Source organism: Phalacrocorax aristotelis, chromosome 13, assembly GCF_949628215.1.
Source record: "Phalacrocorax aristotelis chromosome 13, bGulAri2.1, whole genome shotgun sequence".
Classification (NCBI taxonomy): Eukaryota; Metazoa; Chordata; class Aves; order Suliformes; family Phalacrocoracidae; genus Phalacrocorax; species Phalacrocorax aristotelis.
The window spans coordinates 12,022,127-12,046,925 of record NC_134288.1 but is presented as its reverse complement, the minus strand read 5'-3'; the positions used below and the strand labels follow the sequence as shown (position 1 = coordinate 12,046,925).

Genomic DNA, 24,799 nt, shown 5'->3' with positions numbered 1-24,799 from the left:
CTTCACTGGAAAATTTTCAAAGGCCATTTTGAAGTTTGATGCTTTACACTATAAGTAGTGAGGAAAACATTATTCATATTTATTTGTAAATGTCATATTAGTCAAGTATTTCATACACTCTGTAGTTGTATATTCATAAAGTATATTACTTTAACTTGAAAAATTATGGGGAGATTGTTTTCTAATCAAAAGAGAAAGAACATTGTTACCAGGAGAATGAGTTGAGTCAGACAGTGTTATTAAAATCAGGTGTAATTCAGAGTCTCTCCTTTGAAATTAATGGAGTCACATCAGCTTGCTCAGGGACTTGATGATCTTTTACCATACCAGGAACGTTCACTGCTGCATGCTGCACCTTACACCCTCTAAGATATCAAAATTAAGGAGAGTAAAGTGCCAATGCTTGGCACTTTGGGTACTCTGCCAACCTTACGGCATGTGGGCCAAAGCAGAAAGGGGCTGGGAAGCTGCTTTCAGTGGGGGCAGAATTAGGGCGCAAGTAGTAGGTGCCAGGAATTCAACGTTTTCTTTACAGGAGGACGTCCCACCTTATCCCTTACAACCACCAGTGATTGTAAGGACTTCAGCCTAAAGGTAGAAGTGACTGGAAGAAAAGCAGAGTAACTTGCAGTAAGAGAAGTGAATGAGCTGACACTTGCAGCAGAGTTGATTTTTATTGGATTACAGTCCTCTCCTCACAGGATTCCTCTTAATGAGGCCTTGGGTCCTCTGTATCTTTCTCCTTAAGCTTAACAATGGAAAATATTTCTAATCTCATTTGGTATGCGGAACATTAGGAGAGGGCTGGAGTCATCCCTGGGATCGCAATAAGCAGCGGTGTGCTGGGCTGTTTTCCAGTTCTGCCCATCTGCCTTGCTCTCCTGGTCCTGGGGGTAGATACCATTTAATTCCAGCTCAGGACATCATTCTCAAGATGTGTCTGTGCGGCATTTTGAGAACTATTGGAAAACAGATTTGGTCAGTCGGGCTGGCGAGAGGCTGAGGAAGCCTCGTGCTCTAACTGCTCTTTGTTCCCTGCACAAGGAGATGAGGCGTTTGCTGGCACTAGTTTAACAGAGTCCATAAATAACAAGATTGTTTGTTGTGTGTTTGTCTGTCACCTTCCTTCTATTTTAAGCCCTGCCTTTATCAGAGAGCAACATCAGCTGACAATACAAATGCAAGCAAAAAGCTGTCTGCGGCAGGGCCTTGAGCAACGTGGCTCTTCTGCACGAGCGTCAGCACAGCGTAGAGAAACTCACTGCGATGGCTGCGTCAGTGCTGTTGAGCAAACTATTATTTTAGTTACCATTCACCCCAAATTACAATAGCATTTCTGCACCTCTGCCACTACTTGGTTTTTCTTCCTTTCCTTTATTTGCTTTTTAAAAGGAGCGACAGAAGAGCTCTGCTCTCATCCCCTGCCTGCCTCTGCTTTTCCTTTCCCCATTGCAGCCACAGCTGTTTTCAGAGGAGGCTCTTGAACCCAGAAGCATCAGTCAGCAATGCACACCCAGTATCTTTGGAGATACCTTAACAGCTGCTGGCCAAGGTCAAGCCACTGCACTGTGGTTTTTGGTCATTTTTATGCTTCCATTTACTTTCTGTTTCAGAATTGCTACCTATAATTAATTTTACAGTCTACCAGCCAATGTTGGCATCTTTGCAATGCAACGAAGTGATTGAGAAGGTCTGCCTGTCTTACTATCTTTAGTTAAGCAGAAACATAACAACTTCAAGAATGATTTAATTCTAGTCTAAGACATAAGATCACCAAACTCTAGTTAAGCTTAAGAGTAAGAATGCAAATTGGGAAAAGGAGATTGGGGATCTGCCAAGGACAGCCAGTGAAGAGGCAGAAGCTGGCAAATCTTTGTCTTTGCTTGAAGGGAAAATGTATGCATTAATAAAATTCACTAGAACAAGTCTGAATCTTGTAAATAGTTTCAGATAACTCCATCATTGGATCTACAATATGAATGTATTATGAATGAGAATATTTGAAATGGATTAAATTCAATTTATGAATGTTTAAATACTAGTTGAGACTAACCTGAGACTAGCTTTGACTTGCAGAAGTGTCTATTTAGTCTTCTAGGAGCAGCTCATGTTTTAGTCTCTACTCTCTTTGACCAGCAAATGGTGAATACAGTTGCTGGGGCTGGTTCTGAACATCCATCCTTACTATCTTAAAACGTTCTTTATTCAAATAATTAATCAGGAATGGCAGAGTCATTATCCATAAGTTTCTGTCCTTATATTTGTGAATTCAGCTGATCATCTCCAGTTGCGTGCTGTGTCTGTAAGGCCCTGCTGGACTTTTTCAAGTAAAGACTGGTGTCAAGGAGAGCAGACATTGGTGTCTACCCATATGGAGGTTTCTGGTTTGTCCCTGCTGACTTGCACTCTCTTTTATTCCTGTAGGGTGCGTTAGGACCTGCCGGGCCACCTGGACCAGCTGTAAGTACCTTCTAGACCCACATATGAAAGATGGTGTGTAATGTAATGCCAAAATCACCACCAAGACAAAGGGATCAAAGCTTGACTGAGTGAAAATATTTCTCAAAGCATTTAGAAATATAGGTATGACCTATTCCGGTAACACAGGGCCTGTTCTTAGTCTCTGAGATGTTAAAAGCAAGCCAGCTTGGGATAAAGATTAGCATATCAAATGCTATCAAAATTATTAGATGTTAGATAATGTCTACTAAAAATGAAAATAAAAGTAGATAAACTAGAATGTTGTCTTCTTAAATGTCTGTGTTCCACTATCTTGTCACTGTAGGTGGCTTTACTTAGAGATGTCTCATAGGTAACAGTGATGTAAAGGGAATACAAATTATTAGAGGCAACAAAAGGATTGATTAAGGCTCCAGCTCTGCTCTGATTGCAAATTACATAATTGGGGACAGGGGGGTGCTAAGGAAACTTAAAAGAAAAAAGAAATTAAGCAGTGTTTTGTGCTTTTTTCCCCTGTACGTTCAGTTTCTAAGTGATCTTTTACTCTTTTAAATGTTATTTCCAGGGCAAAGGACTACCAGGACCTCCAGTAAGTAATGACACTGTTTTTTAAAAAAAGACGTCTAAATGATTACACCAGGTTTATTGGATACCTTGAGTGTTACAAATCCACCCTAGGCCCTGGGTCCCTTTCCTGTGCTGGGCAGAGGGATGAGGAGCCCTGCAGGTTGGCAGCCTTGTGGGGTTTTTATGCTTACCTTACCCCCAGGGAAGCTGGCAGTGGTGTAAATTCAAGGCATAACAGCCTTCTAACCACTGGAAATGACCAATTCTGGGACAGCTTTTGTTTGGTGGTTTCCTGGAGTACCTCAGAGCTGCTCTGTATCAGAGGGGATGCAGATGTTGGCAATATGGGATGATGAGAAGAGTGTGCTCTGTGGGAAGGTGGAGCGAAAAGAAAGATGTGCATTGGTAAACTGACTGTCTGGGTGCAGGACTGGGCTCCTTGGGTGGGTTGGACAAATGAACCCAGCCAGACTGTTTGCTTGCCCCAGGCTTTGGCAGCTATGTAAGGTCGCCACGGGTGTAAGGATCTTCTCTCTGTTCAACAGGGGCCTCCAGGACCCAGTGGGCTCCCAGGTGGAAATGGATTTCGGGGTCCTCCTGTGAGTTTCAACTACCATTTGATTCTTGTCTACTGAATGTGCCATAGCCACAGAAGAATGAGTTTCATTTCTGGTCTCTTACCCCTTTCTGGAAGCATGATGCACATGACACTACAGTCTCTACAAATGGCCACGGGCAATGCCATCCCTTGTATCAGCTTGTGTAGAGTCACCCCAGTCAACCAGTGCAATGCCAAAGACGGGTAACTGCTTGCAGCCATACCTTCCTTCACCAGATGTGAGTAAGGACAAAAGAGCAGCCAATGTCCCAAGAACAGATTATTTACTAGCTCACATGTGTTTTCAGCATCCTCAAAAGAAGCTACTGCACAGAATGTGTCTGGTCTGAGGGAGCCCATTCTGCAGAAGCATACCATCATTTCTGGGTGCCCACAGCTCCACTGGAGTGGTACGGAGCCAGTGGAAACAGGGATATGTTCTTCTGTCCTAATCCCTATACTTCCATATGCATCTGCTCTTCTCTTTGCAATCGTAGAAGCCTCTACAGAAAGAAAGTTTAGTCCCATTAGAGATATCTTGCCCCACATTCACCAATATGCCGTGGTATTTGGTAGCCACCCGTTCTTTCCCTTTTGATTTTCATTTAGAAAGAATTTTCCTTTTTCATAATTTTTTCACTCTTTTTAGGGACCTTTTGGTCTGCCAGGATTCCCAGGGCCTCCTGGACCACCCGGACCTCCTGTAAGTTTGAGACTTGCAAATAAATGGGGATTCCAGAGTTTTCTTCTTGCTGCTAGAACGTGTGCGTTTTATTTGCTGCTGTTGCCTTGAGTGCTCCTTTTCCGGACTAAGTTTCCGCAGGCCGTAAACACTGTGCCCCAAGGAGAGAAGTGACTTTTCAGTGGCTGCATGTTGGTGTGTTGATTATGTCCTGTTTATTGTCTGTGCTGTGTGGGTGGAAGAACCCAGTGACATCCAGGCTTTAGGGCAAAGAGGGATCGCAGGGTGGGCTTTCTGTTCTCTCAAGGTTTATATGGTTGCTTGGATCATGATGTGTTCTTGTAGGGCCCTCAAGAGGGGCTTGAAAGCAGCAAGTCTCTGTTTTGTGTTTGCTGCAGTATTTCTGGAGGGTCGGAGGGGTAGGGAGACGTTTCCAAGGAACCTCCCTGGCCCGAAGGAGGGCCAGGCACAGCTGCTTTTCTCAGATTGCTGCCTTCATCACCTAAGGCTCAGGGCTCTTCCCCAAGCTCAGCTGTGCATCCCTGGAGGATGACTACAACCCTGACATGTCTGTTGTGAGGACTGGTGCTGCTCCTAACGCTCTGGGTTCAGGGGCTGCATTTGACGCTGTGGGGCTGGGTGTCTGCCTTGTGCCGATCCAACTGAGCTGGGTCTGTAAAGTGTGTTTTCTAGAAATTGTATTTCTTCCTGGTGTTTGTCCTGATGTATTTAAAAGACCATGTTTCATGAATTGCAGGGTCTTCCAGGCACCTTCCCTGATGGCGGTGGGGACCTTCAGGTAAGTTTTTATTTGTGTAGCCTGAAGATATTTTTTGGTTTAATCTTTGATGTGACTTTTCGTTGGCATGCTTGGGTGACTGTCAGACCGTTTAACAGGCACCGTTCAGACCTGCAGACGTGGGTCTAAGCTGCCGTATTGCAGAACGCATAAGCGTTGCATGAGTATTTACAAGACTGAAATGTTCTTCAAGGAGGGAGATATGCTACTGCTGATTTTTGCCTTGATCTTTGCTTTCCAAAATGCATGTTTTGCATACATTCTCCATTTACAAAACAACTTTAGTGTTTGGTAAATAACAACAGCTTTTCATGCATCTGTTTCCAATCCTGCTTTGCAAGAGAAAAGGTCGTGCGTGTTGCACTGTTTATTTCCATGGATGGTGGCACCGGGTTCCTATGGGCATATGCTTTGTTTAGATTTCCTTCCTTCTGAGAAAGTCTTGATTCCTTTCTTTCAAGGGAATGAAAGGAGTGTTAAGTCCATGAACGATGGAAGCAACATTTCCAGATTTCACAGCTGCTGTTGTGACAGCATCTTTGGTTTTCTAATTGGCGTGCCCCAGAAAAAGCTCAGAGTCAGTTTAGACTGCCTTATGGCAAGTCACGTGGAAGTTAATAGAAAATGATGCTATTTCTGCAATTTTAATTTAAATTACCCCGTGGAATATGCTAGAAAATTAAATTCCTGCTACAGAGGTGTAGCCTGAGCTTTTATCAAGTGAAAAAAACTGAAAGAAAAGCTGCAGAAGAAAATCTCATTCCCTATTTATAGTTTTTAGAGTATGGCATTTTAAGTCCTATTAAATTTCCATGCATGTCTGTTTTGTTCTCAGTCAAACTAGACTTTCCACCATGGGCTCACCCCCACCCCTAGACATCCACAGATACCAGCTTATTGGTATTTGGGTTAACTTTCATAGGTCCCCTTCTGAAAAACTCTAATGCTTGTCCTTGTTTCAGGTAGGTGAGCCGTCTAATGCAAATTAATAGGGGTCAATGAATGCATAGAGTTAAATATGTTCCTAGTGATTTACAATATACCCATCCAGCTTCACTGGGGAACTGTGGTTCTCCACTATCTTGGACTATGGACCACTGTTAGCTTTCAGAATTTTTCACAGTCCATTCAGGCATGCTCAAAGTGAAGCAGAGCATTCCTAAATCACTATTTTGTGGGTTACTGGGGGCCTGAGGACCTGTTCAGGACCTCCTTGACATAGGGGAATGCTGGTGAATACATGATGCTATGAATGAAGTAGAGTTAGTGGGTTTAGAGCCAAAACCCACATGACCTTTTCTCCTCTCCCTAGTAATGAAACCAGCTTCCCTGGATGCACTGAGTGTACTCGATAAACCAAAGAGCGTTTCTGTTTCTTGCAGTGCCCAGCTCTGTGCCCACCGGGTCCTCCAGGTCCCCCAGGAATGCCAGGGTTCAAGGTAAGAAACACATCAACTGCAGATACAAGGGTCTGTCTCCCAAAATAAATACCACTGTGAACCCCTGGGTTTAAACTGTTTTGTATGCAGTACACGTCCCCTGTAGGCTCCACACCTCTGCAAACCAGCCACACGTTTGCCTGGGTTTATGCTGTCGAAACAGAAGGACCTGATCCTCCTCTTTACATGCTGTTCCTGCACCTGTAGCTATAGCTGCTCTGCCACTGAACCCAGCCCTGCAAAATGCCAGCAAAAGTGTGTGAGCGCTCTCCCTTCACCTTCAGCAAGAGGCTTTGCATCCTTCGAGGAACTGCCTGCACTCATGGGCACGTTGCTTTGTGGGTCTGTCGCTTGCAGGATTGCAGCCTTTGTCAGGTGGAAGATTTAACTGATGATTTTGACTACAGCCATTTACTCCTGCAAATGAAATTTAAGATTAAAACACCATGTAGGCCTTGCGAGGCACAACTGATGAACAGGAGCAGGCAGAGCGCAGTGGTTCAGAGCCGCCTCAGGAATGATGTGCTGCCTTTTCAGACTTCGGAGAGCTGTAAAAATCTCACCAGTTCTTAAATTGTGCTCACAGACCCTGTACACAGAGAGATACGTGTCTTACTGCAGCAAGACATAACTTACATAATTAAATACAATTAAATTGTCATTTTATACCCAGTGCGGCACCAGCTACTCTTTATGTAGGTGTTTGTAACTGTTTATGTTTTTTGATGCTGGTACATAAATTTTAGGTTGCAACCCTCAGGAAACCTCACTCAGCAGTTAAACAGCTCCTTCCCTGTCCCCTCTATAATTCACACGAATTCTGTGCAGCAGGTCAGACTCCAGCAGTGAGGTGAAGTAGTAACTTACTCGAATGTTTTTAGCAGGAGTTGGCAACGGGTGGAACACCTCCTGGGAAACGCTCTCGATTCCTCATGACCTGACCTTTTGCAGGTCTGTTTGGTCTCTGAGCTGAGTCATAATTATCATTAGAAATACACAATGTTTAGTGTATAACTCTTCAAAATTCATAGCTTATGAAATGAAAAAACCTGTGAAGGTCTCCAATTATGATGCAAATTATGCACAGGACTTTTTGCGTGGTGAGGAATGTCTGCCATGGCTGAAATTAGTCTGGGTCTCTCCCACAGTGATAGGAAGGAGCCAAAAAGGAAACTGAACCTGAGTTTATATAAAAGATTTCAGTGGGACATGGATTTCTTTGCCAGCTGGGTGATGCAAGCATTAAAGATGGCTTAAACAAAAAGGGAGGTTAAAGATACAGAATGGGGTTTTCAGAAGCGTCGCAGCCCTGTTTTCAAAAGTGATGGGAATTGAGTTCTGGTCCCTGGCCTGTAATTGGGAATTGCATCTGGAGACCTGTAACCTAGTCTCACCACAAGTCACTCTTGAAAACCAAATCTGGGCGTTTCCTGAAACTGGATCAGCCCCGGAAAGGTGCATGGCTAGTTAACCCCAGAACTGACCTCCCTCACACAGAGCACTTGTGTAGATTATTTTCCCCAGTCAGTTGTTTGTGTTGTGTGGGTTTAGGTGTTACAGCTATGTCACAGAATTTAAATTTTGAAACAAGACTGTACTGGAATGTGAATAATTGGAGCTCCTATTTCTAGGGACACACTGGTCACAAAGGAGAACCTGGTGAAATAGGAAAAGATGGAGAAAAGGTAAACTTCAGTTTAAGGGGGGGTTGAGGGAGGATTTTTCTCTTTAGAAGCACCATAACAAGTAGCTTCTTCAAGAAGACAGAGAGAAATGAGGCAATTGGCTGAACAGCAAGAACAAGTTACTATGACTGAAGCGCCATTGGCTTCCATGGCTCTGGATGCGTGACTGTGTGCTAATACATCAAGAAAAGTCATCTTCCCAATGATCAGCTCGATGAGTTAACACCTATTGTTTCACATGCAGGGATGTCAGCTCAGGAAAAAAGTCCTGCATTAATCACTCGGGTAAATTCCTGACTGATGAAGTGTTCGTGCACATAGAAAGTACAAGCAAATTCTGAAGCAGAAATCTGAGTGGGAGGGAGCTCAAGGAGAAATAAGAAGGGAAGGTCCCTGGCTTTGGGTTGGCAGGCTCATGCTGTCTCACTCTTTGTCTAATTATTTTTTCTCTCCCAGGGCAACCCTGGCCCTCCCGGTCCCCCAGGCATTCCTGGCAGCGTTGGCCTGCAGGTAACACGTACTCTTCAGACCGGTTCCTGTGACCTTTTTACTGTGAAACTCAGGGGTGCCATCAATTGTTCTGCATTACACAAACAGCTCTTGCCTCTGCATAATAACAGATGTGGAAGTTGATGCTGGTAAAAAAACCAAATCATGCTGGTTTCACTGAGCTTTAACTAAGGTCCTGCTTGTGGTACCTCACCTTGGATGAGACGTCCAAGTGATAGCCACTGTCCTGCTGGTACTCCAGCGGAGCCCTGGACACCTCTTGGGTGGATCTGAGGCTGAGCTCTGGGCTGGCTTGACAGCCTGGCAGGTGGGCTGGGAGGGCAGGAGCTCTGAATGCATTTCTGTGTGGGGTGTCTCCAGTATCCCTTCCTCAGAGGTCATCACCAAAGGTGAATGTCTTGTTTGTGCATAAGAATGCTGAGCTTTCTGCTGTTCTTTGCTGTTTCTTAATGTTTTCTGTGTTGATGAGTTGCTACGTCATGCTGTTCTGCCGCTTTATGATTAACAGTGCTTGGGTTTAAACTGATTTGTTTTCTTAATTAGGGCCCAAGAGGACTAAGAGGCCTCCCCGGTCCAATGGGTCCAGCTGGCGACAGAGTAAGGAAAAACTTCTTCTGATTTCCTCCCCTCATTTTTTCTCGTGCAAGGTCCAGGTGGCATTTCTCCTTACCGAAGACCACTGGGGAACTTGCAAAGTCACAAAGTGCATCTTTCCTGCACCCACCCACGCCCCCCCCCCCCCCCCCAAGCAGAACAACCTTCCAAAGGCAGGTGGAGTCTACATACATGAGGGATTGACAGGATCAGGCCCAGCATTGATTTAAGCATTCAGACATGAAGGGCAAAATGCTGTCCCTGCAGGGCTGACAATGCTAAAGAATCTTGCAAAAAACCTGAGAAATATTTCATGAACATTTCACTTTCTCTTCTGTCTCTTTACAAGAAAAAGCTAAAGAATCACCGGTGGACAAAGATTTTCAGGACATGAAAAATCTGATCCGTGAGAACAGGGTCAATCTCTGGCTCATCGTGGCTTTGGACTTTTGCCAAAGTCCCTTGACCATTGCCCTAGAGGCTGAATGGTTTTGAATTTGATAAAGTCAAGCATTTATTTAGGAACAAATGTGTTATCAAGATATTGAGGCCATGAACAATATCAGTGTATCAGGGAGATAAGAGCAGCGAGATCCAGAGTAAAAACCTGCTTGTTCAGAGGGGGATCTTTTGCAAGACTGTATTGCAAGCTAGCAAGAGCTGTGGGGTATCTTTCCAGGCCCTTTGTGCATTAGATCGTGGTATAAGCTGGGGATACTGTTACTTCACCCTCTGCCAACCACAGCATTACAATGATGTATTATTCTTTGCAGGGTGACATCGGTTTCAGAGGGCCACCTGGAATCCCAGGACCTCCAGGGAAACCTGTATGTATCTACTTCTCAGCATCTCTATGGCCTTGCCTTCCACAACCAAAGCCTAAAGTTTATCCCTCCTGCACTAAACTCTTTGCTGCCAGTGAACAGGAGTGTGCTGACCACCTCCATCACATTATTCCCTTTGCCTTTTTCCCCTCCAGTTAAAGCCATGTTGTTTCACCTGACCCAGATCTCATGATGCCTTTCCCTCACTCATGCCCCATGCCAGAATAAGTTCACCACGTTTCCATTGCTCTCTGTTCTTCATGGCTCTTCCCTGAGCATCAGCAGCTGTGAGCAAGCACCTGAGAGGGGCATCTGTGGTGTTCTCGGGAAGGAGAGTTTTGAGGAAGAATCAGTAGGTGCTATCCTGAGCTCACATCCTTTGAGCCTGGTCTATTCCCAAGCGCCCACAGCTCGCAAGGGCTTTTGCTACAAGCAGAAATAGTTGTGTGTTAAAGATGCAATCCTCATCCTTTTGCAGAGCTCTGGGGTGAATTGTAGGAGAACACAGAATCTGCACGCTTACCTGTGGGCAGACCCCGTACACTCCTTACCGTGACCAAATATGAGACCAGAGCTGCATCTGCAGCATTATGGCCTCTCTAAGAGCATTTCCACTGGCCTGCCACCCAGTCTCTCCTTAGTATGGATAATGTGACGTCCACTTTATAGCAGACACCTTTGCCTGCCTACACCAGCCCACACACCACGGTCTGCACTGACCCCGAGGCAGTACCACCCTCTGGGAACCCCTCCCTAGTCTTCGCACTTATAGAAGAAATTCATCTGAACTAAAATAAAATTAGGTCTTTACTGTCCACCAAACACGTAATTATGCCAAGCAGGATCTAGACAGTAAATATTAAAGTTTTTCTCCTACTTTGTTTCTGATTAAAGAAAGGGCTTCATTAAATGAAGGGGAAGATGGTGTCTGCCCCGAGGGGTGGTTGGCAAAGTCCCCGCTGCAGTTCATCTGTGTGTCAGGAATTACAGAGTGTAACTGAGAAAGCACATCCAAGCTCCAAGGGGAATGTACACACTCATGCCTCTGCTAATGTCAGCAAACGGCACAAAAAACCCATCATTTACATCCTTGAAACATTAGTCTTTGCCACTGTGTGATGAAGATGCTTAACGGCTTTTCCTCCTCTGTCATAGGGAGACCAAGGGAACAAAGGACCTCAAGGATTCAGGGGGCCCAAAGGCGATACTGTAAGTGCAGTAAAACACCCGTCTGCTCAAATTTTGGACGTGACATTTAAAGGAGTCTGTTTGACAGGTTTATTGTGGCTTGTCCCCGCCTTGGTTTATTTGAAAGGGAGGTGAAAGGGATGAAAGTGTCAGTCTCAAAAATGAGATGTTTCAAGTCTTATTGAAGATGCCTAAGTAATAAGACGCCTAAGTGCTTCCTACAGCCTAGAGCACAAGGATCAGACCTTGCATCTCCATCCCTTGAAATGATCAAGAATTTTCCCAGATGCTGCAACCAGCATTGGATCTGTTTTCTGGTGTGTCCTAAAAGAACCACCGTACCTATATGAGCAGGATAGGAGCCGGCGCAAACTCAGTGAAATGTCCCTACAGAGCTCAACTATTATCTTTGTTGACTGATTGTTCTTAAGGGTTATGTCCTGGATAACATAAGATTTGTTATTGATTTCTAGGGTAAACCTGGACCAAAAGGAAACCCAGGGCCCCGGGGACTCATAGGAGAACCTGTAAGTCAAATAAGATGCAAGTCTTACTGTTGTCCTGCTTGCAGGTGATGAGATAACACAGGATAGGAAAAAACTCGCATCTTAGTCTTTGCTATCAGACTTCTGCTCTGTGGGTCTCTCTAACCTTCGGCATAATCCCAGTTGGTCTAACCCTAGTTGTACTGCTGCTAACGAAAGATCTCCCCGTACAACTGGAGCTGGACCCAATGCCAAAAGGTTCTTTGAAGTGAATGTACTTTGCAAACCACAGAGCCTCCTCACAACCCTAACCTGCGTTGTGCATGGTTGCAGGGCATTCCTGGCAAGGACGGACGGGATGGAGCTCCTGGACTCGATGGTGAGAAGGTTTGTAAAGTCCTACTTAAACTGCAGGAAAGATTTGTGTCAGTGTCCCATGTGTGTTGCAAAGCTACTGATGCTTGTCATGAAAGAGCATGGCTGGAAAGCTTTTGTTTTTAAAGAGTTTTCCAGTAGCGTAACTAGTGAAGAAAAGTGAAGATGCTTCTATTAATTAATCCCAAGGAGATTCCCTAAAGAAAGAAGATGCGCATGTGGGCCATGCCCATGTGAACTAAACTCAGCTGTGTCCCTATACTTAGTGGTTCCTGCTGGCTGACTCTGGGCCTTCAGAGATGCCTTTTCAGAGCGGTTGACAGAGACAGATGTTTATTTTAATTGCTTGTAGACAAAGCGCTGTCAGGTACTAGTTGCGCGGGTTTTGAATGGTGATCCCGCAGGAACACGGACCACGTGCTGTTAAGCAAGGCCGGGAGCTGCAAGGGGACGAGGGAAACACCTGGGATCTCTGGGCACCCCATTTCCAGGGGGTGCCCACCTCCCGTAGACACAACAGGCTCTGGGTCCTGCACGTGTAGGGAGGGAGAAGATTACAAATGCCTGTTTGGGAATGTGATCCCTACGTGTGTCAGACCATTTTCCAGTAGCGGAGTGTCTCTCCTAACCTCTCGATATCCACAGGGTGATGCAGCTCGTGCGGGTGCTCCTGGAGAGAAGGGGCCAAACGGACTTCCTGTGAGTATGGCAGCGGGGCCCGTCGCCTTCGGGGCGGTACGGCAGCTTGGCCTGGGACGGAGGTCATTCCTGGGGAGAGGGGAGGTTCATTTCGTGCATTGTCTCCCAAGGGGCCCCACTGAAGCCAAGAGGAAATGCACTTTTCCCACCATACAAACAGGGGAGCAGTGTACAAGACAGAGCAGAAAACATCTGGATTAGCACCAGATACTAATGCAGTAATACCCTGGCTTTCGGCCACTCTGGCTCTGTTTAAAATTCAAATTTAAGAAGGATTTTCTCTTTCACATCCCAGTGACGTGCATTCCTTATGCACGGAAGTAAGATCTGGGATACAAATGACCATAATTCAACAATAGCCTGAGCTCTGTCCCTGGCTTACTAGTGTTCATTGGCAAAACGTTTCATCTCTCCAGTCTTCCAACTATTTAGATAGAGGTAAAGTACTCCTTTCTTCCTGTCTTAAGGAATATTTTGAACATCCCTGGAGAGAGGTTTCTGCTATGCAAAACACTGCTGCTGCTGCTCTATTTGTATATTCCTCTTCCTTGCTCTAATTGTCAAGGATTAGTGTATGTAGAGCGGCTAGTGCAGTGAACAAGAGGGAAACTGAAGCCATAATTTTCATGGTGAAAGCTGCAGAAATGTAAATCCTTCATTGCTTCAAGCAAACATTGCTTCTTGTATCTCAAATCAGACCAGAATAACAAATGAACTCCACTTCTGACATTGCTTTAATTTTTCTTTTTTTCAGGGACTGCCTGGAAGAGCAGGTATTAAAGGCTCAAAGGGTGAACCAGTAAGTGCATCTCTCTAATGATCAGTTCTGGTACGGAAGCAACTAAACTTGTCACAGGCTTTTCAGCTTTCGGAGATTGGCACCCACAAGTCCTGGGAGGACTTATTCCGAAGCGATGGTGTCGGTGTTGCTGCCGGGGCTGGGTTCCCCTGGCAGTGAGGGGCAGGCGTTAGCTGTATCGGCAGAGATGACCCTGCCCTTGCTGAGACAGCTCTTGCGTCTGGTTCAGTGAAGACGTAGCAGATACAGAGTCATCAGTGATTTAGTAAACCTCAGAAGGAAGCGTTCACCCTTTTGTCCCAAGAGCAGGCTTCATCTTTGGGAATCAAAAGGCTGAGCATCTGCAAGCAGGAGCAGGATTATCTCACCCTGCCATTTGGAGGCTTGCCCCCCAGCTCACGAGAGAAGCTTCCACGGAGCTTTAGATTGGCACGTACCTGTGAGACAAAAGAAAATCTCAGACACACCAAAGCAGTCCTGCACAAAGCTGTTCTGGAAAGCGTCTTTTTTTTCTGTCCCTCCCCTTCCTTTCTGAATTTCCCCCTCTGCACCGGCATCATTGTTTTTGCTAATCCTCATCATGAGAGCGCGCTGCAGGAAGGCGTTTCTCCTTGCAGAGAGGTGATGCAGGAAGGAATGAAGTGGGGTGTCCTGAGCATGCCTCCAAAAGAGCACCCCTGTCTCACTGGTCCACTTCAGTCCGAGGTGGGGCATGGTGGCACTGCCCTGGGGCTGGCAGCCCTCCCTAGTCACTGGTCCCAGGGCAGCATGTGCAGCTCCCCTGTTCTTTAAATGTCTGTTGATGAGAGTTTTGTTATCTTGGTCTTAAAACTGTAAAAGTTTAGAGCTGTTTTTATTTCCCGATCCAGGTTTTAACTCCCTCCCCAGTTTATTGCTCTAGGTAGGACAGAAATGACTCCCTGAAGTTATGCCCTAACTGAGTGTTTGCTCTCTCCTCTGCAGGGCAGTCCTGGAGAGACGGGAGAGGCAGGTCCCTCTGGAGAGCCAGGCATCCCTGTACGTATCCCCATCATTTACACTTACCGTGAGCTCTGCCAGGTGTTTTAAACCGAGATGCCAATCTGGAGCTCGCGTGCTGCTTCCCTGCACAAATAAAGCTTTTCACGATGCAGTAGGAGCTGTGCTGCCTGCAACACATGCAAGCCCACAGCGACGAGCGCTCCCCGGCAGCCCCACGTCTGCGTGGAGCTACCCAGCACACGCGATGCCAGCGGGTCGGGTGGGCACCTCCGTGCACAGATATTGTGCAGCAGCAGGGGTCAAAGTCCCCCAAGGCAGGCAGTGCAACCCAGGGGATGGGGCAGTGGGGCAGGGAGTTAGGGATTGAAGTAGCCTGGGATCTGGGAATTCATTTCAGCTTTGCAGTGGGTTGGGAAGGGTGGATTTGTGGTTCCTAGATGGCCCAGCTGACTTTGGTGTTATTGCCAGGGCGATGTTGGTATTCCTGGTGAGAGAGGTCTGCCGGGACCCAGAGGCGCCACTGTAAGTACAATGCTGCTTGTAAATCAAATAGATACCAAAATGGAGTTCACTACCTGGGATTACTCTCTGGATAAAAAAAAGGCCATGTTGTCTCTTGGTATTGTCTCTGGGGGAGTTTTGGCAGCAGAGGAATTACTCCCCCATAAACGGGTCAGATCCTGCTCTCGCTGACAGCTCCGTACAAACGCAAAGTGATTCATCCCATTTCGTTTGGCAAAGAAAGCTGCAGTTGTCCAAGAGGTTTGTGGAGCTGCTACAGTCACACAGGAGAGACTGGACAGTCAGCGACTCCCTGACTAGGCAGTAATAATAAGGTTCAGCTTGTGCTGCATGTGAGTCATTAATGAGGCAAAACTCCTGTTAAGCTGTTGCAACATACATTGCCGCCAGCACGCGAAACATTAAATCCTTCCCATTCCTTGGAGCAGTAGAGGTTCACGGCAAAACCTGAAGCCATACAAGCAGCAAAACTGGAAAGCCTACACACTGTCCTGGTGAATGGCGGGGGCTTGAAGCGTTAACAAGTTTGCAGACCTGTTGGGAATCTCTTGCCTTTCTGGCACACAGTCGCACGCTCTTCCCAACTGCTTGAAAATGCCCCAAGGTTTACAACCACACAGTGGGGCAACACCAGAACAGTTTTCAGGTGGGGAATCTGTTCACACATTTCCTTCTCTCACCCAGTGCTGCAGCAGCGTTTTCTTGCTGGGAGCTTGTAGTTATGAGCCCCTAGGAAACAAAATCCCATGCGCAGCTCCAGCAGTTTTCCTTTCTAATCTGTGAACTGACAACTTTTTGAGACGTCTGGGTGAGAAACCACTGAGGCCCTCAATGGAGCATCTTGTTCCTGCTTTCAGCACATTCCCTGCATCTTCTCCGAGCCTGAGAAAGAAAAACCTGCAGGAGTTGCAATGCAAACTTCAAAATAACTGCATGGCTGCCAGTTGCATCCCTGCTGAACAGCGGAGATAATGAATGATATCAGGATAATAAAAACCTCATTTTGTTCATGCTAGTAAAAACGCTAGGATACCTTTTATTGTGTCACTCCCCAACTAGTGCTGCCGCTGTGGTTGGACGTGACCTTCCAGTGGTTTTGTTGGGCTTCTGTTATTTTCTTTTTTTTTTCCCCTCTTAATTTTATTTTGAAATTCAGAAGCCTACAGCAAGTCTAACATGATTTCTGGTATGTGCCACTTGGAAGAAATTGAACTGTGTGATGATTTATTGTTAGTGAGCAGCTTCTCTTTGAAATTCCAAGGAAAGGAAAATCAGCCTTAGAAAATAAACAAAATTGATAATGTTTGCTTTACGTCTGCAATTTTTCATCAAAATAGCTGGCCCCACAAAAGGTATCATATTATTATAGCCAAAACCCAAAGGCAGTAGAGCTAATTGCGTTGGTGCAGACCTGCTGTGCGTGCAATACCAGATGAACCCGTGTGTGTTTCCAACCTGGCTTTCTGATTTATTAGAGTCCTAATTTATTTGAAATGCCGTTAAGCCTGGGCTATTCTAAGAGAGTTGCAGGATTTGTTGTTGCAGGATAGCGTTGAGACTGTTTGGCTCAAAACAGTTTGACTTTGTTTAGCGTAGCATACCGTAACACGGGTTTCTTCCCATTCAGAGGCTGTCAGGTCCCACCACTTCTAAAGGCACCAGCACAGCAGAGTTCTTGTTGGTGCGATTTAATGTAACTTTCCTAGAGCTCTGTATTTATAACTCTCAAAAGTTCTTCACTGAATTACAAGCAGAAAACAGAAGTGGAAACTGTAACCACAAGAATAACTGAGTGGTTCTCTAGCTTTTTGAAGAAAATACTGTTTAATTTCAGCAGATTGGCTCTTTCTTCCGGGCAGACGCTGGTTTCTGCACAAGGTTGCGGCCGTGCCGATCGTGAGAGCCAGGCAGAGATGAGGGCGGCTGGTTTAGATCGTACACTGAGTCGCGCATCGCATGAGGATTTGCTCTTCATGATGACCAGAAAACACTGTGAGAGGCAGCGGATGTTCAGATACCAGGGAGAAATTGTAGGGCTAACAGTTAGGGAAAAAACACTCTAAGGGAAAAATACAGATGCCATTTTAACACAGGGCGCACCTGCACTTGCAACCCAGTAGGCAGCTGGAGTCTTGGGTACGCTGGACAGTCCGTGCCGACTGATCCTCTGCCTGCGGCAGCCAGTTTGGAGTCTATTTGCGTCCGTTAATGCTACACCCAGCGGAGACCGCTGTGAAAGGAGAGAAAGCTGAAGTCCCACCTCATGACAGAGGTTTGCCTAAGGCATCTATTTCAAGAAGACATTTTACAAAATGGGATTTAGATGCCTAAATTACTCAGGTTTTTTTTAACCCAGAATCTTTATGGTGTATGTGATTTTTCTCAGTAGAAAGTAATAGAGGTTCCTAATGGCAATGTTCATGTTCCATCTAGCGAGCCGGGCTCCTGCACTAACCACATAAGAGACTGCGTTTTTCTGTATTGCAGGTACAAAGCGTGTCAAAGCAAGGGGATGCAATTGCCGTTTTTCATGTCCGAGTGCATGCAGCACACGTTTTAAAGTACTTTCTTGTAGAACTGGATCAATGAAAAGCATAATATTGGGATAGCAAGTCCCCTTTAATGTGTATTGTATATGACTTCTTGCTGTCATTGATCTTTACTATTCATGAGTATGGGATGTCATTAAGCATTAATATATGCAAATAAGCACTTTTGCTAATAATAACGATAATATTACTAAAGCTCAGCGAACACCACGCACCACTTTAGAGCGGCTTATCAGGTTCATCAGCAGTGCCGCTGGGCAAAGGGTTTCGCAGCACGGAACCGCGTGCTTGCTCTCTGACAGACGTGTGCCGGTTTAATTACGCCAGTGACTTACCTGGTCCTGAATTTTCTCTTTACCAGATCTTACCTTTCTCTTTTCAGGGCCCGCTTGGTCTTCAGGGCCTGATGGGAGCCCCCGGTGTCAGAGGTTTCCAGGTCAGTATGCTGACAAGGGTAATTTACGTGCATTGTGTTTTGGCAGGCCGCTGTTTTCGGCAAACCTCTGGCAAGAACAACTGCATGATGGCAACAAGTGATAGGAAGAACCGTCTTTCTGCTTGCCAGAACCAATCTGACATGTTTATGTCAGAAAAACATATATATTTTATAACTGACATGTTATGTCAGTACAGCAGAAAGAGCACAAGGCCAGATAAGCTGCTTGCTGGAACAATTTATATTTAGTATTTGTTTGCAAAAGAAGGGTTTGAGTTTGACCTATGTAAAGGCCCCTTAATTTCTCCTCAATCTTGACGCCCCCAGCTTGTGAACTCCTTTTCCCTTCTGCTGCACGGGAGACTCTCATATTTCTTGCTCCCCTCTGCAACAGAGTGTTCACAACCACTCTCCATTCTCCAGTGAAACTGGCTGAAAACCAGTGTAGGGTGCTGCCTTCTGGGAGCAGCACTCGGTCCGGAGTCACAGATGTGATTTTATTAGTGGAAAGCCCTGGGCCAGCCGAAGGCTGGAGCACTTTGGCAGTGTGGCTGACCTCAGGTGAGCAACGTGGTGGGGCAGGAGTTGGAATGAGCTGTACGGACCAGCGCAAGTGGTACCAGCAGTCGGCATGTGGTCCCCAGGTCCTGGAAAAGGAGTGAGGAGATGTAAGATAAATGATCTTTTTGAACATGTTATGGAGACTGGTGAACTTTGGGGATGTCAAGATATGGCACTTTAGCTGTAGCTCTTTCTTTTTTGTTTTCCTGACAGGGTCCCAAAGGTGCCAGTGGGGAGCCTGGCCTTCCTGGTCCAACTGGGATTCGTGGAGAGTTAGGAGACAGGGTAAGGAGACAAGCATTAGTCTGTAACTAATTCCTGTTTGGGAGATGTGAAATTAGAGAGCAATGGGGTCCCCAGACATGGTGTAGCTGATGCCACCCCAGCAAGCACAAGCAGGCTTGGTAGAAGGTAGGTACATGGGGTGTCATAGTCCACCCTTTGCGGCTGCTGCTGCGTGCCTAAGGCAGCCCCCATGGCAGGTAGCAGGATTTGTGCATCCCATCTCTCTTCTGTTCCTGTCCTTATTTCTGTTTCAGGTAAAAAACTCACGCTATTTTTACACAGGATGGATTGTTTAAAAGAGACTTTGGGATCCTATCCTAGCCAGAATAGACAATTGCTTTGGGTTTCCTCCCTGCTCTGTATGCTGATTTCACCAAAACCTTCCTCCACAAAAGAGCCGATTCATACATTGTTGTTATTCAGATGCTTGATTAGGGTTTCTGGATGTTTTTTTTTAAATTACAGTTTGCTCAGTGATTTTTCTTTCTGAACAGCAACACACCTGGGCCCCACACCTCAGAATAAATGCAACTTCTTATTTAAATGAATTCATTCTCATTTAAAAGGAGCCAGCAGGGTAAAGTGAACGACATTTGTTCAGGGCTTGCAGGAGAACAGTAGCTGTGTGTTCGCTGGCTCCCTCAACTCTAGCTTTAAGGTGAAGTTTCTGTGTAAGCAATCGCAGTGGCACCACGGGGGTTTCACAATGGCTCTTCTGTGCCGACGCCAGGCAGGTTTAAAAAAGCCTCTTGGAGGGACTGTGAGCCTGGAAGTGTGAAACAGGAGGGTTATTGTGGAGCTGTGGGGTCCTGGCTGTGTTCAGGGCTTCGCTGCGGTGAAAAAATATATGTTCAGAGGAGGAGAGGCCCCTGCACAGAGCAGTCTGGTGTCCAGAGAGCTGCCTCGAGCAGAGGGAGGGAAAATTTTATGCTTAAAGCACAGGTTTGGATAACGCTGGAGATATTCCACCTCCACGTATGCAACTGGTGCTGCGAGTAACTTCCACCTGCCCACCCAGTCCCGGCGGTGTCAGTGGCGGCCACTTGCGCCCACAGCCCTCCTCCGTGCGGGCAGTAACAAGGGCCGTGCCAGCAACCAGCACCGCGAAGTTCCACGCGTATCACCGGGTGCAAGATTTGGGCTGGGAAGACCCTAAAACTTCAGACCATGTCTTTATAGCTTAAACAAACAGCCTTTGCTGCTGAGGGTGATGGCATCTGCTGGGGGGTGGACAAAGAGCACAGCAGATACTGCCCTGGCTTTGCTTTACTGACAGCCCAGCCTGCTGGTCCTCACGTGTATAAAAAGGAGAACTGCAAATACAGGATCAATACAATTCCGCCGTCCCCACGGCAGCTAACCCATCACGCTCTCCTGAAATCAAGTGGGGCCTTTCTTTCTTTGGAAAAAAAATTATTTGTGCAAGCCTGAGCTAACAGGTACTGATATGCTTTTTCGCAGTCCTGGGACTGGCTGTGGCCAGGAATATAAACCAGCATATCAGTAAGTGTATCTTCTTACATAAAAATTACAAGAGGTTTAATGCATTTGACCATAAGATATGGAATAGCATTGAAATGGTGTATAAACCACCTTGCTGGAGTGGGATATTGGGGAGGGGAAGGGTTTGACTGTTATTACTGACTGTGGCAGTAACAGGTAAATATTCTTCCTAAGTATTTTTATTAAGATCAAATTCCTGGGGATTCTGAGTGCCGGCGCCACCTGGGGCAGCGTCTCTCAGCTCTGTACTGGCATCACTAGATGCTTGGTGGAAAATATTAGTTGTGTTTAACTGAGTGACACGAACATGAGGACGGCTGGTGAGCGTGGAGCTGGTCATCCTAAAGCCCTGTCACTTGTTCCTGCTGCTAGGAATTACTGCTCCACTGAATTACACAGTTTTGAATCTAAATCTTTTGGGCTAAGCTTTTCTTTAGGGGACCGTTCCTTGCACAACACAATCTGTGGTGACTAAGCTGTGTTTTACTGCCCTAAACTTCCGTGGGGCTTTGGGACTTTGTGAAGTTGGAGGTATAAATCTAGATTTTAATCTTCAGAAAATAATATGTTGCTTTTGCCATCAGCAAACATAAAATGGGAGTTATAAATAGCAGCTGTTCTTGCATTTCCACATTCCATTCTCTGTTTTGCCAAGAATTATTTCTTCTTTAATAGAAATCCCCCCTTTTTTAACTTTAGTGCTTGACTAAGCACTAAAGAGCACCTAACTCTAAATCCACAGGAGAACCGAGAGTCTAATGAAGCCTTGAAAAAACATCCTGACTTTTTGGCCTTGCGGTACAAAAATGTTCTTGTCCATTTTATACCGTGAGTAAATTCAATCTCCTTCTCGCATCGTCAGGTGCGAAAGGCAGAGATCGATCACCCACCAGTCTTATCCTGGACCTCATCCTTTAATTTGTGAATTTGTAAAATTGCTGCTGCGGTCATGATAGCGAGATGATGATAATGAAAAGCAGAGGAGGGGCAGAAGCAAAACAGAGCTCCCGCCCCTAGAATGGGTGTAAAAGACGACTTTTGTGAGACAGGTTTTAAAGACTAGGATTAAAAGCACATAATTAATTTTAGTTTTATTTAGGAGATCGAGGAGGATGGTATGAAAAAGACCAGTGTAGATAACCTGTGTCAGGCAGGTGGGGAGCAGCGCATTGCCCAGCCGCAACAAGAAAGTCTCTCTGCTCTGGCTGGATGAGGACTTGGTGGGCAGAAGACCACCAGGCCTGAGTTGGGGGGTCCTGCTTGGTCTGGCAGCTGCTCTGTGCTGTAGGCAAGAGGCCTGAGAAACTGTCCTACAACACAAGCCAGTGACTGTAGAGGGTGCTACAAAACTAGCACGGGTGCTTAAAATCTCTTCTTGTTTCGAGGAAGTATGAATGAGATTTGGTCCCTCCCACTTGGCAGTTGGGAGACTAATTCCCAACCCCTTGCTGTGTGAGCGACTGTCTGACCGCACCAGGAATTCACAGGAAAATAACAGTTGGAGCTCATTTGACTTCTTTCTTTTACTTATTCTCAGGGTCCTACTGGTGTTCCTGGTCCCAAAGGTAACCAGGTAAGTGAAGCCGTTCTTCCTCCTGGGATAACTTTCATGCTGTAGTCAGCAGAGGCGTTTAATCTGTACCTTAGGCACAGCCTTTGACAGCACAGCCTGCTTTTCCTTCTTTCAAACAAAAATACTCTGGAGCAGGCACCAAGAAAACCCGATTGGGTCCTGGCTTTCCTGCACTGGTGAAAGATATGTAGTCTGTTCTAGTGGGGACACATGACAATGCTGGGATAAAAATGCTAGTCTCTTGTTGTTTATTTTGTTACGAGGTACGCTGTATATGAGCTCCTTGCATCATGTTCCTCCCGAATTAAGTTTAGAAGCGTAGGTTTTTGCTGAACTTCACGTGCCTGATGAAGCGGGTTCGTCCTAGCCTCAAAGCTTGGCAGGCTAATAGACTAATATATTCTTTTACTTTTTGCTGCCTAATTTTCATAGTTGATTAATCTCAGTGATGACCTTTTGAGCCAGTTTTCATCAAATATATGACTTTTGTTAATGCATGACTGCATTTTTGCAGAAAACAAGTTCTTTTCCAACAAGCTTTGCTTCTTTTGTTTCCCAGTGCCAGCGTCTGCATGGTCCCTGTTCTGTTGCTAAGGGAAAGACCAACCTAACCTGCATTCCTCTTGAAATAACTTCTTCTCTAAAGCCATATAGTCACCATAACAGTGGTCATTATCTGCTCTAATTGCTGTTTAATAAGGCAGCTTTGCTGCAGAGCATTCGGCGCGGGAAGCGCTGCCCGTGCGGCCGGTGGCAGCAGATTGCAGCGATTCGTGTCGCCCCCAGCGATGCTCAAATTGCACACGCTGCTGTTGGCTTAATGGAGGTGATCAGCAAAGTGATGCTCCTCATCACAGCTACTAAAATTGATGTCACCAGAGCTTAAGCCACCCTTATGTTAGGAACCCCGGACAGAATGGAGAGGGGCGGTCTTCACCAAGTGAAGGATCACTCCTGTTTCAGGGTGGGATGAAGCGGTTCTGCAGCTGACTCTTTCCACCGAGGAAGCCTAGAGGACACAGTTACACTGGACACTGAGCATTTAGCTGTCATTGCAAACGCACATTTTCTGTGAGACCCAGAGCTGAGGACCCTGAAATTTAGATTCCCTGTAAGAGAAATGCGGATGCCAGCCTGTGGATGTTTTTCACGGCTCTCATCTATATGAATTCAGCCTTTCATCCAAGTGCCAGCCTGTTGCAAAAGGCTGCCTTGTGCCAAAAATGCCGTTTTCAACAGGGGAACAGCTACTGCAGAGTTCAGCTTTGGGAAGACAGAACTTCTGCTTGCTGGAGCAGCTGTATAAGCTGCTAAGTGCCCCCATCTCCTTTAGGAACCAAGGTTATCCAAGTCTCAGTGAGCATTATTGTCAATCTTGGTGCAGTGTTAATTCTGGTATCTCACTTTCAGGGCATTGCTGGAGCAGATGGCCTCCCAGGTGACAAAGGAGAACTGGTAGGTGTCCTTAAATTCAGTAGAATTGACTCCTGAAGTAACAGATGGGTCTAGAGAACCAAGAATCAATAACTAATATGATCAGTCAGAATTAAGTGTCCAAGAGCTCCAACCCTGCTGGCTGCGAAAAGAAAGCAACCCAAGCCTTGCCGCTGCTGTGTTCAGGGTGTGCATCAGCTCTTATTCTCAGGAAGCAGGGATAGCTGGTGTGGCCTTTGCAAACTGTGTGGTATCAGCACTCATTTGTCACATTGCTCCTCGCAGTGGTTGACTTTGCTCTGGCTGTGGGGCCCTTGGTCCATCTCCAGAAGTAGCCAGGTTGCCTGGACCCAGGGCAAGTCTTGGCGTCAGAGTCCTCTCCCTCCCGTGCCAGGGCTGAAGCTGGTCTGCAGCAGCCTGTTATCATTCCTGGCCCCTTTGCTAGAAAAGGCCATTAGGTGTCACGTATGTGCCATCACGGCTTCCCAGGGCTTGGGAGATTTGGCTTTAGATGTGCATTTTCATTGTTTCTTATTTCCCTTTTCCTTCTAACAGGGTCCCTTTGGTCCCCCTGGCCAAAAAGGAGAGGTAAGTGTCAGACATTGCCCGCTCAAAGGTTTGGGAGTAAACGTGCTTATCGCATCTTTCGATGATGTATGTCCATAGACTATGTTCTGGCATTGAATCCTAGAAGCATGTTTTTGTCATGACCACGCTATAAAATCTACAACAATTTTCTGTGGCATTCAAGGCATTCAAATGTCTTTGATCATTGTGCTGCAGCATGGACTCTCACTGTGACCTGTAAATGTCAATACGCCCATATGATGTAAGAAATGTACATGGCCGGCCAGACCAGTTAGGGGAACCTTCTTCAGGTTTAGGGTGAAAAAATTTTGTGGGTTTTTTTTTTTAGAGAAGAATTATTTTCTTTTAAAAATTCAAAAATTTAAAACTTTAGCCAAAGGCTTAACTAATCCCCACGAGAAAAGAATAGACCATAGCTTCCATTTCATGTGTTTTTGGTTTTTTCCTTTATTACAGCCAGGAAAAAGAGGAGAACTTGGTCCAAAAGGTGTCCAAGGACCTAACGGGACAGCTGGAGTACCCGGGATCCCAGGACATCCAGGGCCCATGGGCCATCAGGGGGAGCAAGGTGTTCCTGGCATCACGGGAAAACCTGGGCCTCCTGTAAGTATGATCTGCTGCCGAGGCGCAGTCAAGGAGTCCCTGAAGTGAATAAATGGATCG

At 46.0% G+C, this 24,799-nt stretch overlaps 1 protein-coding gene across 1 annotated transcript in view; it reads left to right on the top strand.

Moving 5' to 3' along the window:
• The window catches only part of COL9A3 (collagen type IX alpha 3 chain), a 39,787-nt gene that overhangs the window by 9,894 nt on the left and 5,094 nt on the right, over positions 1-24,799 (top strand). The window contains exons 6-28 of the mRNA XM_075108781.1: positions 2,425-2,460; positions 3,026-3,049; positions 3,573-3,626; positions 4,275-4,328; positions 5,065-5,106; positions 6,489-6,545; positions 8,177-8,230; positions 8,687-8,740; positions 9,284-9,337; positions 10,108-10,161; positions 11,314-11,367; positions 11,820-11,873; positions 12,165-12,218; positions 12,852-12,905; positions 13,660-13,704; positions 14,668-14,721; positions 15,154-15,207; positions 18,139-18,192; positions 18,967-19,038; positions 22,079-22,114; positions 23,525-23,569; positions 24,104-24,136; positions 24,593-24,739. Of these exons, the coding sequence (XP_074964882.1) occupies positions 2,425-2,460; positions 3,026-3,049; positions 3,573-3,626; positions 4,275-4,328; positions 5,065-5,106; positions 6,489-6,545; positions 8,177-8,230; positions 8,687-8,740; positions 9,284-9,337; positions 10,108-10,161; positions 11,314-11,367; positions 11,820-11,873; positions 12,165-12,218; positions 12,852-12,905; positions 13,660-13,704; positions 14,668-14,721; positions 15,154-15,207; positions 18,139-18,192; positions 18,967-19,038; positions 22,079-22,114; positions 23,525-23,569; positions 24,104-24,136; positions 24,593-24,739 (1,239 nt within the window). The remainder of the gene's footprint in view (positions 1-2,424; positions 2,461-3,025; positions 3,050-3,572; positions 3,627-4,274; positions 4,329-5,064; positions 5,107-6,488; positions 6,546-8,176; positions 8,231-8,686; positions 8,741-9,283; positions 9,338-10,107; positions 10,162-11,313; positions 11,368-11,819; positions 11,874-12,164; positions 12,219-12,851; positions 12,906-13,659; positions 13,705-14,667; positions 14,722-15,153; positions 15,208-18,138; positions 18,193-18,966; positions 19,039-22,078; positions 22,115-23,524; positions 23,570-24,103; positions 24,137-24,592; positions 24,740-24,799) is intronic.